The sequence below is a fragment of the Bactrocera oleae genome, chromosome 6 (assembly GCF_042242935.1).
Source record: "Bactrocera oleae isolate idBacOlea1 chromosome 6, idBacOlea1, whole genome shotgun sequence".
NCBI lineage: Eukaryota > Metazoa > Arthropoda > Insecta > Diptera > Tephritidae > Bactrocera > Bactrocera oleae.
Window position 1 is genome coordinate 31,933,679 of NC_091540.1, and position 15,941 is coordinate 31,949,619.

The 15,941-nt window shown below is 34.1% G+C and overlaps 1 protein-coding gene across 1 annotated transcript; it reads left to right on the plus strand.

Moving 5' to 3' along the window:
* Nucleotides 1-1,568: 1,568 nt before the first annotated feature.
* Sox21a lies at nt 1,569-12,796 on the plus strand. Its single transcript, XM_014235948.3, has 3 exons — nt 1,569-2,083; nt 6,203-6,889; nt 11,739-12,796. The coding sequence occupies exons 2-3, from the start codon at nt 6,339-6,341 to the stop codon at nt 12,304-12,306; spliced, it is 1,119 nt and encodes a 372-aa protein (XP_014091423.1). The 5' UTR covers nt 1,569-2,083; nt 6,203-6,338; the 3' UTR covers nt 12,307-12,796.
* Nucleotides 12,797-15,941: the final 3,145 nt, after the last annotated feature.

Sequence of the window (15,941 nt, forward strand, 5' to 3'; positions counted from 1 at the left end):
TCTTGGAGACTTTTATAGCACATGCGCTGTTTTATTTTCGTTTTTGGCGCCAAAATAAAATTTAACCGCCATAATAGTTGGGAGCAATTCTTTTTGGCTTCCATATTCCTCTGAATAAATGTTTTCTGAAAAAGTGTTGTATACACATACGTATATACATATACCTCTATATTTCAAAAATTCTCAATAAAAAGTTAAGATTTTTGCTACTCATATTCTCTATCAATTATACAATGGTACGTCGATTGTTTCCAATTATCGCTCGAGAAAATGTGTTTCTTTGAACTGAAGTGCAATATTTGAAGTCATTTAAGCTAATCCACTGCAACACTTTTATCTAACGAATCTGCGAATCTACGGACGCATACAGAAATAAGCTCATTTCATTACATTTTTGCACTAATCGAAATACTTGTACAGTGGTTTAAATTAATAGTCAGGTGGCCTTGTATGTCTCCTTAGATTTATTTTACTCTGTCTTACTTTGACAGCTTCTCTGGCTGAAAGGGGCTTTGTTTTAATACAAAATGGTTACTGAGCAATCTTAATTGGATCGGCAACTTTTTTTGCACTACTTTTATGAAAAAAAAATAAATCGGTTTTTGAAAATTTTAGACTGACTTAATCCTTTAATTCTGTCTTAGATATCAATTTATTTGGGTTATAGCTTCTTTTGAAAAAACGAATTCAACCATACCTGGCAGGTTGTTGAGTCAGATAGTAGAATAGTGGAATATATGTATATACATATGTGGACATGTATCTATGTTTACATATAACATAAAAGTGTGTGAAATGATCAATTTGTACAGGCAAACATTTTTATTTGGGGCTTATTGAGAATGTGTGTACTTGCTTTCAAAAAGATAGTAATTTCTAAATGTAATAAAATATTGCTATATCACGACAAAGAAACTGGACTATTGACATTATTTAAATATTTACACTCGATGAATGTGATAAAGACGCAGAACCTAAAGAATCTAAATGAAAGCAGGAGAAGCAAAGGTAAAAAGGCCGAATTGGGCGAGCCTTTAACTATGCAGGAACGCGTTTTTCACAATCAGAATAACTATATATACAAACAACAACACTTAAGCAAGCGAAAAATCATAAAATGAATTTTAAAGTGTGTGTGTATGCGAGTTTCAATTATAATATACAAACGATCGCAAGCAAATCGAAGCTGGTTCACGATTTCCTGTAGATTTTACACACCAAACACATACACGGGCACAATTTCTCCAACTCTACACAGCCTATCTGCCCACCAATCGCACCCTAAGCCACCCACATTAGCACCCAACACACACCACAACAGAAGTTCGAAGGAGATTTGCGCTCCTTTTACCAACATTTGTATGGTTTGTTTTTGTTTTATTGCGGTTTGAGTTTGTTGGGTGGTTGTGGGTACTGAGTGTTCATGCTCCCTTTAGTGAATGGTTGAGCGTTCTTCTGCTCTGTATTATTCCACTAACGTTGGTTGTTGATAACGTTCTATTCGTCTGTTGTTTTTTCTGCAGTCGACCGGGCCACATTTTTCACTTTTTCCCATTTTGTCGCTCATTTCGTGCCTTTCACTGGCGGGCTACGCATTACTGCAGCGCATGGTCGCGAATTTGAAATATTAATAATAAAACGATTGACTGTTGCGAGCTGTGATTGAATACCTTTCGGAAAATCGTATTCGTAATACATACATGTGTGAGTTTGCGAGTGACTGTGTACATGGAAAGGTGTGTGCAATAATGCCCGCCATTTGTATTATCTAAAAACACTTGTCAATTGACGCGCAACGTGATCGGATGTAATAAGATAGCCGTTTAAAACTTTTTACGCCAAACTCGTCCGTTTTGTATTGTTTCGAAACACTAATTTGTAAATTATGCATAAAAATCAATACCAATAACAACAATAAAGTGCAATTTTTGTTCTTACTAAATTAAAAGAGACTATTCCGTAAGCTGTGAATTTTGAAAATTTATTGATAAATATATGGGAATATTTAATATAAAAGTGCAATATTAAAACATATCTTCCGCAAGTAATCTCTTTTCCTTTACAGGATTTCAAATTTAATAAGGTGAGAAGATCTCAAATAATATTTCGTAAGCAATATTACCAATGTTTTTTAGTTTAAATATGTATTGATAATTCCTATAATAATTTGGGCTTATTACTGGAGAGCGAAATCTCCAGTTCCTTCAAAGAACTTGAGCTTATGTGAGTTAAGTTATTTGGTAGAAACGAATTTGAAATATAATGTATATGGATTACCCAGCATTAAAATTTAAAAAAAAAAATTAGAACGTCTTTCTCTAGAATGCGTGCATTGTTGTATTAAAAATTACATTTAACACAAAAATAATGAAAGCTCAAAACGTAATGTTTAAAATAAATGAATTAGTTGAAATACATATAAATAACTGACCCTGACCCTGACTGTCAAGTAAAAAGTTCGTTCAGTTTGTATCCAAGAGATGGCGTTTTTGTCCATAGTACTAGTGTTACGTGTCGCATCATGTCATACTATACGGCGCTGAAAACGTGTTTAATCGCGCTAAAAGGTTTTCTTTGACAGTTTTTCGATTGATTGACTCAGTACGTTGTGAGCGCTCGTCAAAGATGGACACCAACAAAGAGAAAATTCGCCATATTTTACAATTCTTCTTCGATCAAGGCGAAAAAGCAACCAAAGCGGCTGAAAAAATTAATTTAGTTTATGCGCCCGATAAGCCTGTCGGGATGGGAGGTCGTAATGCACCCATATTATATTCCGGACCTGGAACCAAGTGATTACCACCTTTTCCTGTCCATGGCGAACGCGCTTAATGGTGAGAAGTTGGCCTCAAGAGAGGCCTGTGAAAATTGGCTCTCCAAGTTTTTTGGCTATAGGGATGTAGCCTTCTACGAGAGGGGTATAATGAAGTTGGCATCTCGTTGGCAATAAGTTTATGAACAAAACGATGTATATTTGAATTAAATCGGACAAATGTACACAAAGTTATAATCTTTTGAAAAATCCATAAAAAACCGAACGAACCTTTTACTTGACCTAATATTTTTAAAAATAACTAACACTCGACGTGTGTGGGGGATGTAATTATAATTGAAAGAGGAATGAAGATGAAATATACTTATCTTATACTTATTGAATTCCAATTATTGATACCTATGTATACGAGTATGCACATCGAAAATAGTTCATATTTCTACTAATTATTTCAATTCAAAGATAAAACAAAGATTAATCTCTCAACGCAATGGAGTACAAAGAACTGGATGGTTTGCTCACACGAGAACATGCCACGTAATGTTGCTGTTGGAAAAGCATGGAACTCCTGAAAGGATTAACAAATTGCCGCCAAATAGTTTTTCGTTGTTTTTTATATCTTTATATCTTATCATATCCAATGCCTCAAGCGAATGTTTATGTGCCATGGTGCATTCATCCTCAATGATGATTTTAATTTTTTTTTAAGACTGTTGCCATGGACGCCGTTTCTGCCTCCATCCAATAAAGTGAAGTGGGAAGAAATGGCGAAATACCAGTTCCATCTGGTGTATCAAAAAAAAAAGAAGTCCCCCATGCCCTACCGAAACTGTCGGCATGATGCGGTCGTGAATTGTTTTTTTGTTCATCATTTAGTAGTGGAATAATTCGACAGACACTTCATTTCACGATTTATACCTGTGTTGATTAAATCAGATGCACTTCGATTTGGTTAACTCATACCGAAATGTACCAATCAGTCATTTCGCAATTCGCAATGACTATACAATGATCCTCAATAGCAATCAATGCTTCATTGTACATTGCGTCACTGAATGATATCGTTTAATTACTGTACCTTGTAAGATGTCGATACAATATATCATCAGTCATCGATCACATTTGTGATTATCCCAAACCCTTTGTGATTAGGCTGGGAAACATGTCGTCATTACCATAGCAAATAGTAGACGAATTTATGTTCCTGTACAGTATAATGCTGTTACAGCAAACATACTGCCCTACTGATTGTCATCTTAGATTGTCAAGCTTAGTGCATGTATCTTTATACGTTGCATACGGTTGTCTATTTCATTTACATATAAATGAAATATTAAAGGTCTGGTGATATTAACCAACAATAGTCGCTGGCAAAAGCAAAAATCTGCCCTGGATTGACTGTGTCTACACGACCAAAACTATTTGTTTTGAATAATAAACCGGTGCATTCATCAACTGTTGTGCCTTGCTTGCAGGGTATTCATTTTTTCGATTTACTCCATGTAAAATAGCGGTATATAAATAGAGGTACTTTTGAAAAGGAGTGTTTGTGCAAAGGCACAAAAATCATTCGCACGATTACACAATTAAAAAAATTCGATGAGCGTAGTTTTTGATGGATTTATAATACTATCAAGAGCTTTTTCGTTCGTGAACACAAAGGAATAATATTAAATTCGCTATGAGAATAAAATCAAAGCATGAAATACAAAGGCGACTGTACGACAACGAAATTTTCTTGTCTGCAAATGTCGTTTTGAAATCAGCATTTTGAACATTTTGAAGACGGCAGCGACATATCAAACAACTGTGATACACAACTTCGTTGTTGCCGTCTTGAAACTTTTCACTTGAATGGAATTTAAATGGATCGATTCAATTGTTTTAAATTATCATTTGTTAATGCAAATGATATATCACAGCTATTTTATAGCTAGTAATATAGTATGGTCGGCAAAATTAGAAATGGTTTTAATTTGTCGACACCGCCAATAGCTGTGCCCATAAGAATGTGTTTATTTTGATCATGTAAAAATAAAAAAAATTAATAATAATATTTGGGGTGGACCACACTTAACATTTAGGGGTATAAAATAGAGATGCTGGCCGATTCTCAGACCTACCCGATAAGCACACCTAATTTCATCAAAATCGCTCCAGCCGTTTCGTGTCACGTAAACTTTATATATTAGATTTATATATTGTTGGCTATCTTTTATACATATGTGTATCTGTTATAAAACTGATTAAAAATAATTTCTATATTCATTATGGTATTGCTCCTATTAATCCAAGCTCAAATTTCTTAATTTAAATTCGTGTTCCTTATTACTCTGCGAGTTTGTTTCATAAATATTTTTTTTTTCAAAAACCAAGTTGTAAATTTCACATATAAGAAAGTCATCTTTTTGGAAGAAACCTTTGGTACTTAAATACCATATTCGAAATGAGACAGGTGGGGTATTTTTGTTTATTAATTTGAGAATAGCACTGACTATTAGTCGTCTTATGTAACATTTCGATAATAAATTATAAGAAGAAAATAAGTTTATTTTTATAACAATTAGATTAAGAATTATTAGTGGCACTACAAAAGTCACCATTGAAGTCCTAATGTAAAAATTTTGAATATATATCAATATTTATATTGATTTCCAATCCCGTAACCTGACTGGTAAAATGAAAAGACAATTTCTCTAAGAATAATTAATTTCTGTAAAGTTCCCCTCAACTGAAAAGCTTTTTACTAAATACACATAAACAAATATTTTCTTAAACGCATTACAAAAAAATAAAATAACTAGAAAACACGTTTTCTTCGGCAGAACCGAATATATAATACCCTTCAAATGCGCATTTTTTTATAGCATATAAAAAGGTAAGAAGATCTTTATTTTGATTTTGATCGGTTAGTTTGAATGGCAGCTATAAGCTATAGTGGTCTTGTGGAAAGTTGTCCGATCTGAACAATTTGTTCGGAAATTGTAGCAAAACCTTGGATACCAGTCTTCGCTAAATTTCGTGAAAATATCTTGACATAGAAAAGTGTTTCCATACAAGGACTTGATTTTGATCATTTTGGTTGTATGACAGCCATAGACTATAGTAGTCCGATATCGGCGATGCCGACAAATGAGCAGTTTCTTGGTGAGAAATGGACGTGTGCAAAATTTTAGACCGATATCTTAAAAGCTGAGAGACTAGTTCACGTATATACAGACGGACAGACAGACGGACATGGCTAAAATGACTCAGCTCATAACGCTGATCATTTATATACAATATATACTTAATAGGATCTCCGACGTGTGCGTTTCCTCTTCTGGGTATTATAAATTAATGATTGTTATATACAAATTTTACATTTTAATCCCTCAAAAAAAGTGCAAGTAACTGACAGAAATTTTAAATTTTATATTAATATTTCAGGTGTACGTAATATCTTTTAAGAAGAACTCAAAATTCTTATAAAACTTGTAGAATTGCGAACCATTTGCAAAACAAACTGTATGAATAGAAAGAGTTAATACCAATTTTATAGTGGCTGTCACGTTAAGGATCAAAAATGACGAGTATTTCCACAATTCTCCAGCAGCAGCAACAAAAGCAAGCAACAGATTACCGGACGCATTTGCACAATGGCGGCGGCGGTCGCAGCAGTCGCAGTAGTAGTGAAATTAGTAGTGGTGGAGAGTCGCCACCACAACTAACTGGATCGGACGCGCTTAATATGACGATGGCGGCTACAACTGCAGCAACGACGATGCCACACAAGCATCATCATCAGCACCACCAACAACAACATACAAGTACAGCTGCTAACTCCTCATTATCAGCCGCCAATGCTGCGTTCACCTCGCAACAACAACAACAATCAAATCAACAACACCCCCACTCACATCAGTCGCACCATCACAATCATCACCAGCAACAGAACGACCATATTAAGCGGCCAATGAATGCATTTATGGTCTGGTCACGCGGACAGCGACGTAAAATGGCGCAGGACAATCCAAAAATGCACAATTCAGAGATTTCCAAACGTTTGGGTGCCGAGTGGAAATTACTTACCGAGGGACAAAAGCGACCATTCATCGATGAAGCAAAGCGTTTACGGTAAGCCACTTATTCACAAGTGTATGTGTATAGTTATATGTGTATTGGCATATCTAAATCTAGAGGCACGTATGTGGGTAGATCGACGACGGCGATGTTGATGAAGCGCCGATGCGAATTGCGATTTTAAAAGGGAACACTCATGCCCTGATTGAACAGTTTAACAGGGAATTTGCATTAACAACGGCAGCTATTGTTCCTTACCTCCCACAAAGCAATACAATTTTACTAGTGCACACATACATAACTACAAACTGAGTATTATACCTTCGAGTTTTTATTGTATATACATATTTAACTTCTTTATATATTTTGTTGTTGCCCCTTGCCACTATGCATATGTACTGATTTAATTAGCAATTTGTGGTTTTCTCTCTCAAAGGAACTTTTGTTCTACTTATACAAATGTATCAAAGTTTATTTTTTACCAAAAATCCTAACCAGTGATACCAAACTTTCTAAACAAAAGGTAATAGTGTTTTTTAAAATCGAAAGTAGCATCTCCTTGATAAATGATCCATGGCTTCTCCGTATATTTCAGAATATTTTTTAAGAGCTGTCATTCTTTTCGAATTATATAAATATGTATTTTGTGCGAACATATGCACATGGATACAGAGGTCTCAAACGGGGTTCTGACACGTTCTTTAGCTATGAGGTTTTTAAGTTAGCAGTTGTATAATTAGGTTATAATAGAGTTTATGGAAAAGAAAATTGTTATATCGTTTCTAAACGACTAGTAAATTACGTAGTATTCATCTGGTCTAAAAAATTTAGTTAAAAAGTTTAGTTAGATGTTTTTAATCTGACCACTCAAAAAGAATGTCAATTGGGAACTGTTGCTACACGTGTCAAGTCTATAATATGCGTAACGAAAACTTTTAAAATAGTAACAAAAATATGTGTTGGGTTTTAACTTAAATTTGTGCAAACACTTCAATTTCGCTATCCTATCTTGTCCTTTATCTATCGCCACTGGCGGGTTCTTTACTGTCTGCGGTGGCAAGTTCCGTTAATACATAATGATTTAGTAAACTTCGAAAAAGATAGTACCATTTGAAAAAGCTTACAAGCTACACTACCTACAGATCTTATCTAGTGACCCTTTAATTCTCTTATGGTTGGAACCTGAAGCGTACTATGCGTACATATGTACATACAACTCTGTATAACTGACGCAACTGTCTCATTTCAACTGTCATTACCACAATTTCAATATTATAATTAATTATATATATTTTGCTTATTAATAATATTTGTACGCGATCGTCAGTTGTCATAGAGTGTTGACGTGAATCCAGGTATTCCCGTTATATATACATATGGGTATCTGTTCCACTCGTTGGACTATCGGAAGCGTCCATCAGCTATGTATTTACATACTTATGTACATACATACATATGTAAATAAAATCGCCTTAAAGACAGTTTCTATCACTTGTGAATATGGATGACACAAATTTTTGACTTTATCATTTCATTTTGTTTCGTTTGCATATGATAAAGTAGTGTTAACAAAATTTTCATTATTTATCTATTCTTCTTGAAAGAGCTCCCATATGTAGACATATTATAGATGTGTTGTTAGACAGCAAATTTAATTAAATTAAAAAATAGAAATTGTCGCAATTGCGCTATCAGTTTTTAAATACCGTAATAGCGCAAGTATAATAAACTGATTCATAGCAATTCTAAAGAAAGCAATCAGTAAAATTTTTTAATTAATGAGTGTAATTGAACAGATGTATGAATACCTTATTCAGTAGCTTGGCTTTGTCATTTGTCTAAATGGCGCAAACATATGTACATGATCGAGCTTTTTATTTAGGGTTTTCCCGAACTGTTTAAGAGTATATGTCAAATGCTTAATTGTCCGCTTTTTCAGCCACGGCAATGATGTATTTCAGTTGTTAATTGGACATTACACATAGGAGAAAACAATTAAATTTTGATCGAATATAATAGCTACAATGACAGCTCTCAAAAAATTGTTCAGTAATACAAATTAGCTACATTCCTAAATGCAGATCAAACTGCATTTCATTTTGGTTTCATACCTCTTAGGATGATCTAATGGATTTGGCAATACTTTATTAAAATAAAACAACATACAGGGTGGCCAAACCTGGAAAATAGTTCTATACTTTCTTACTTCGAATGAAATGATAATGATTATTATATATAGCTAATTTTTTAAGCTAACTTAATTGTTTATAAATTATCCATAACTTTTTATTCCGCACGTAACATGAAGTCAAGTCAAAAAGGTTAATAGACCCGGCTGATCTACCAAATTACTGAGGAGATGGAGTTGGAAATGGTTTTAATAAACTATAATATTATAATGTGTTATTACGAAATATATAGTAATTTCAAAATCATTAGTATTTTGAATTGTATAATTTATCAATACATATATGAGAAGAAAAATAAATTTAATACGTTTAATAATAAATTTCTTTAGGAGCAAACACATAAGTTAGTTATTGATTAGTGAATGTTTAGTTGACTAGTCTCATTCTCTAATCTCCAAGGTTTGAGAACGATTTGAGTAACAATGGAATTCTCATAATTCAATAAAGAAATTCATATGTCAAGCAGATTACACCTCAAATGAGAATCAGCACAACAACATTAGTTCTTCTTCCATGCTAATAATAACAGTATTGCTATTCGGAGGAGAGTTAATTCATATTTTTAAGAAGTAAGAAGCCACAGGTTGAATAAAACTTATGCTATTCCAATTCAAAATTGTGCACAAATATCTAATGGCTTCGGTTTTATATTATATTATGCTCGCTCATTGATTTCTACACACCCCCACCGTCTGAGGCAACCGGAGTCCACTGAAGTACATGACAACCGAATCAAAGACATATGTATACTAGCTAAATTAATGTACTCCAACTCAAATGCAGCAAATATCCAAACTCAAAATGTCGACCATTGCCGATAGAACAACGACGTTCCCTGAGTCTGAGTTTCTTTCAGACGAGATTATATGCGTACCCGGCGGGACCGGTAAAAAACAGTGTAAATATAATATAAAAATGTTTTAGCAAACAAGGAAACACATTGTTTGCTTGTTGGTGCTGGCATTGTTGCCATTGTGAGACGAAAAGGTGTTCTGTGCTTAATGTGACCGAGCGTGATACCCTATCGAGGTGTTATCGGTGAACAGATAAGCAAATCAATTTGAGAAAAGAACAAAACGCCAAAGATTTCCTTGAGTAAAATGATTTCGTATGTGTTGTGTGCACAAATGTATAAAAAACGGTCTTCATCATGTCGGTTGAGTGCGTGAATATTACTCGGTAACTCTTGTGTTCACTTAGATAAGAAAATCAATGAACAATTAATGGAAAATTATAAATCCATGACAGTCAATTTAATCAACTTGTCATCGGTTTTTAGATCAGTAGCCTTAAACCAAGTCGAGTTGTGCGCACCATTTTACCCATCTTATGCGTTATTATTTTTATACTCTCGCAACATGTTGCAACAGAGAGTATAATAGTTTTGTTCACCTAACGGTTGATTGTATCATCTAAAAATAATTGAGATAGAGCCCCTAAGGGTTAAAAAAGTTTAAAAGATTGGGCGTCCCACCCTTATGGGTTTAATATATATATCTCTCAAACCGTTAAAGCTAAATCGAACAGATTCGCTTAAGATAAATATTTTTGGTATCTTCTACGGCAGTGTGAAAATGAGTGAAGTCAAAAATAACACCACCCACATAACGGTTATGTTGAAAACTACCAAAAGGGCAATAACTCACTAAGTAAAGGCGCCAGAAACATTAAATTTTACACAAAAGGCGGTATTAAAGAGTTTCATAGGAGGCGGTATCAAATTTGTACAATGGGTGTACTCAACTTCTGGTGAAATCCCATACCTCAAGACCTGATCGACCAATTTCAATTCAATTCGGTTCTTAACATTATCCTGACATTCCTATGTTACGGTGCGAAAATTGGTGAAATCGGATCACAACCAAGCGTACTTCCCACATAACACAATTTAAAATTCCATATGATTCTTCTAATTTGCATTATACAAATCAAGCATTAACGAATATATTGGGATAAAACTTTGCAGAAATATTGCACCCTTTCATCGAATAATAAATGTTGAATTCGTTGGCAACATTCCTAAATAAAAAGTTTGCCAACAATTGAAAGTATTTCCCCGGCTTTGATCCTTGCGAGAGAATAAAATTTTCGATTACACCCGAACTTAGCACTTCCTTACACTTTGTGTGTAGAATAATGTTTTCTAACACATACCCATATTGATTAAGTGTTACTTAAAAGTGATATCAAATGAGTGGGTATTAAGGAATTATCGGACAAGAATGGCAGCAATTGTTGAATTGTAATTGGTGTTATTATCAATTGACAAATGAATTAAGAGAGAATAAAGCGCTCACATAGCCGAATCAACGATTGTTTATTGTCGGTCATCACAACAATGAAATACTTTTGATTTTTATTAACAACCACACATGCACATATGTACAATCGCATGTGTATAATTTGTATATAAAACCTGTGGGTATTTAACTGTGTGGGAGTGTGATAAATATTATTTTTAATACTTAGAAATAATGACATAGCCAATGCATTTTTTTGATAAAAACATTCAATTTATTTAGTATAACCCTTTTATTACACCTACAACTGCAACAATTTATGGAACAATATTTCTATGCTCATGTACATATGCGTCTATATGTTTAGAATTTCTAACCACATCAAAGTGCCGCCAATAACCGTTTTCCCAAACTATTCGCCGGTAATCGCATGTATCGAATTTTAATACATATTCCTTCTTGTTCCTCTTGCAGAGCGTTGCACATGAAAGAGCACCCCGACTATAAATATCGACCGCGTCGCAAGCCGAAGACACTCAACAAATTGCCTGTATCTGGCTCGGGAGTGAATGGTTCACAAAAGGAGTCACAGCATACCCATCTTGGCCCATCGGCCGCGGCTGCAGCGGCAGCTGTTGTTGCCCATCATCAACAGCATTCGCCCACAAGTCATCATCATATTGTCAATGCGGCCAAGTATGGTTTTGGCGCAACGCCTCTAGAATTGACCTTGAATATGCCGTCACGACATCTATCAGGCCCTTTTCCGACAGCGACAACGCTAACGCACTACCCTCTGGATCCGACTATAGCACTCGACTTGCAGGCCCGTCTTCAAGCCATGTACGCCGGTACCCTATATCATCCATGGCGATATTTTGGCTGCACGCCGCTCATTAGCCCCGAGACACCGCCGTCACCGCCCAGCAGCAACGGTACGGGTAGCATCGCTTCATCATACGGTTGTGGCATTAAATCAGCCAAATCTTCGCCCACGCTGGCACTGTCCACGGGCACTCAAGCACCGCCCAATATCATTTGACCAACTCCTTTGAGATTTGGAGGGAGCTCCATGGGTAATACCGCCATTGCGGTAGTTGCTGAACCGGCTATGTAGACTATTAATTATGTAAATGGTAGCGTAAGCGTAATTAATCCTACTCTCATTTTTATTGAGTATATGTAAGTATGTATGTATCCACTTCAAATGTTTATAAATAGTTTATCTACTAAAACTTATTACTCCAAAGTGCTTACAAGATGCAATTTTAAATTAAATACTTTTAATGTTGTACATATGTAAGTTGTAATTTAAATTTTATAAATTTAATTGCGAGAAACTTAAACTTCTCAATTGATGAGTCCATTTGTAGAAATTTGGTCACACAACATTACAGAAGTTATATTTTATCGCAATTTTTTTAAATTTTCTTACATTCATCGCATTTAACAAAAATTAAAATTTTTTAGCCAAAAATTTAATTGTAACTCTATACTTAAGAACGCTTAGTTGTAAAAATAAACTTTTAGAAAAAGTAAAAATCTAAATAAATAAAATTACGAACATGCATTAATGGTATTATTAGAATCGAACAGTTTACAATGTTACAGTTTTGTGTAGGTTATGAGACTTTAGCGGGACTTCATTTGTATTGTTTTTGCATTTGAAATAACTCGCATACATATATATACAATTATTTATCCGTTTCTTCTATCGGCATTGACACCTTTCGAAAAAATACTTTTTCGATAAGCCTAAAAGTTTGACTTTAGTACCTTTCTTGAAATTAGGCGGTTTATCAATTGTTTTTGTGTATTTGCAAATTGAATTTCAGTTTTATCTAAAATTAAAAAAAATTGCTTACGACATTACATTTTATTTAAATTTTATTTATATATTGGGTCGTTTATTAGGTAATTTTGTTTGATCTTATTAAGTTTTTTCGCAGCTAACTTCACACTTAACCGCTTTACCGTTTTGAACAACTGATATAGTAAGGCTTCTTTGTAAAATTTTTTTTAAATTTCGGCAATTTTACTGTTTTACTATCAAAAGGGTAAAAATATAGCTCAATCAAGGCAAAACGTATGGGATGTGCACGGAGAAGTTTTTTGACCGAACCGCCAATGCGAAAATGGGTTTGCAAAATTTCGTTCCGGCAATTTCGATCCTGCGGATGCACTACGTCCTGGAAGGCCTCTTAAAGCCGATGTGGATAAAATAATCGATGCCAATTGTCGAATAACAACTCGAAAGATTGCTGAAAGATTAAATTTGTCTACAACGATCGTTCACGTTACACAATAAAAAAAAATTACTTAGTGAACGACCCAATAATTAACACTTTATTTTACTTACAAATTTATTTAAACTTGACATTACATTACAGATCATACTCACTATGCGACTAAAGAAAGGAAAAACAACAGAACAGAGATTCAAACAATCTCGTTGACAGCAATTTCTTTACGCCTGATTAGTTACGACACTTGCTTTCGAATCACCATAACACGAGCTTGAAAATATCTATTAAGCATCAGCGCAGCGAAATGTGGAATACGGCAACTGTCAAATCAACGTTGCCAATTGTACGCAGATAACAAATTAAGAAGGCGACGTAAATAAACAACCCCTAATAAAACTCAATAAAAGTTTTGCTACTACCCTTGCAGACGGCACGGAATAAGTGTGTGCCTTATGTGTGTGTGTTTGTCTCTGTGCTGGGTGAATACAAATGAGTGCGGGCACAACATAAATGAAAAATCACAACATTGTTTGTTGATGCGTTGATTATTAGGTTAAATTGTAGCAGAAGACAGTCCAAAAAGGGTATAAACGGGCCTGCTGCGAGCCAAATGCTGCTTTTCATTGCATAAGCATAGGCGTTTAGGCGTAGCAAATTGAATATAAACGCCCACTTATGTGCGCACTCATCTGTGGGATTATGTAGCGAGCGAATATGTAACTGTTTATTCGTTTTTTCTACGTTCCGAACCCAAATTATCGTTGCAAGGGGTGAGGCATGACACCATCTCGAGAGGAAATGCTTAAATAAGCAAACAAAAGTACTGTTTATAAGTAGCAGTGATATAATGGGATGGAAACAATAGTGTCTTCGTTTTAGAAATCGAAGGGATGGGTTAAGAATTGTCAAAATATTACTTATGAAGTGATAATGAATAGATAAAATGTGTTTGAGCGCTTTTATATGTGTAAATACATATTCACATTTGTATGTACATATGTAACTACATACGAGTAATTTGTAGTGAATGGGTTAATAGTAATGATTGAAAAATAATTCGTGTTAGTGATGCAAATGTGAACTTTTGTGGATATATCTTTATTTATGAAATCTGTTTGTTTAAAGCCAAACAATAAGTAATAAAATCTTAAATCAAATTAAAAATAGACAAGCTCAAGGTTCTAGTTGAGCCTGTTTGGTGATACGTTGCTCTTTAGAAGGCTGGTAGATCTTTCCGGATTAAGCGGGTTTGATTACAGGACTGTAGCAAGGCATCAACTAATGGATTTGGATGTTTACGAAGTTTAAGTTCATAGTTATTTCTGCTGCCTATACTTATTTCTTTACCATAGGAATAATAAGATCTTTGTGAATGTTATTATTGTACCATGATGAGCCCGTTATAGCTCTAAGGATTTTTGACTGGAACTTTTGTATTAGTTAGTTGCACAGGTCGTAACCCATAGTTGAATATCATAATCCAAATCAGCTTTATTACCGCGTTGTATAACAAAACTTCGTTGTCAAGGCCAAGTTTATAATTTTTATTTAAAAGTCAGTTTAAATTTGCTGCTCTTATTTATTTTATATTAAATTTTTTTTCTATTTGAGCCTTCTGTCCAAGTGAATGCCAAGTTTTAAGTTACATAATTTTTTAAATTCTATATAAAAGACCTTTATGCCCCATCTTATCGAATGCCTGAGCTACATCAAGGAATATTGTTGAACCAAACACTCCGTACCCGAATGCCTTTCCAATTTCGTTAGTAATTCTATTTACCAATTTAAACATGAATTGATGCGTTGGAATTGTATTGTTTTCATAAAAAAACTAGACATCATTGATAGTAACAAATATTTTTTAAAGGCTCAACATAATGCAACACAATACAAGTATTTTTCGGTCAATATCTTTGTCAGTTTATATAAGGAATTATTTTTCACCTTTTAGTTTAAAGTGTTTTAAAAGTGCGTTTATTGGTGTTTTTAAACTATTTTTTTCAGTTACAAGTTTTTCAATTCCAACATTTGTGATTCTTCTGTGACCAGGCAACTTCTTAGTTTTAGTGTTGCTAAGACATCTGCTTTAGTTATTATTTCATTAAATTAGCTTATGCATTGGTCTATAACTCTTTCTGAGTTTGTTCTGTAATCAATATTAATGTGGATACAGATTTTTTTTATATTTTAACTAGTTCGTTTTATGGGATGTTAAGCCCATTTTTGGTGATACATGGTTGTTCGCGTAGTTTTATTAGCACAGGAGAATAATCTGAAGATATGTAAAGTCACTACATGTGTCAGCAGTTAATCTCCAATTTGTGCTAATTAACACCGTTAGCAGTCCATATACAAAAATATAGTTAAACCTTTTTTATTAAATAGTTTACAGCATTTGTTTTTGCGCTTTAATTAGATCTTGAATCATATT

Coding starts and splice junctions, on each gene's coding strand:
- Sox21a (XM_014235948.3), top strand. CDS start 6,339: ATGACGAGTATTTCCACAATTCTCCAGCAGCAGCAACAAAAGCAAGCA. Junction 6,890..11,738: donor GATGAAGCAAAGCGTTTACG/GTAAGCCACTTA, acceptor TTCCTCTTGCAG/AGCGTTGCACATGAAAGAGC.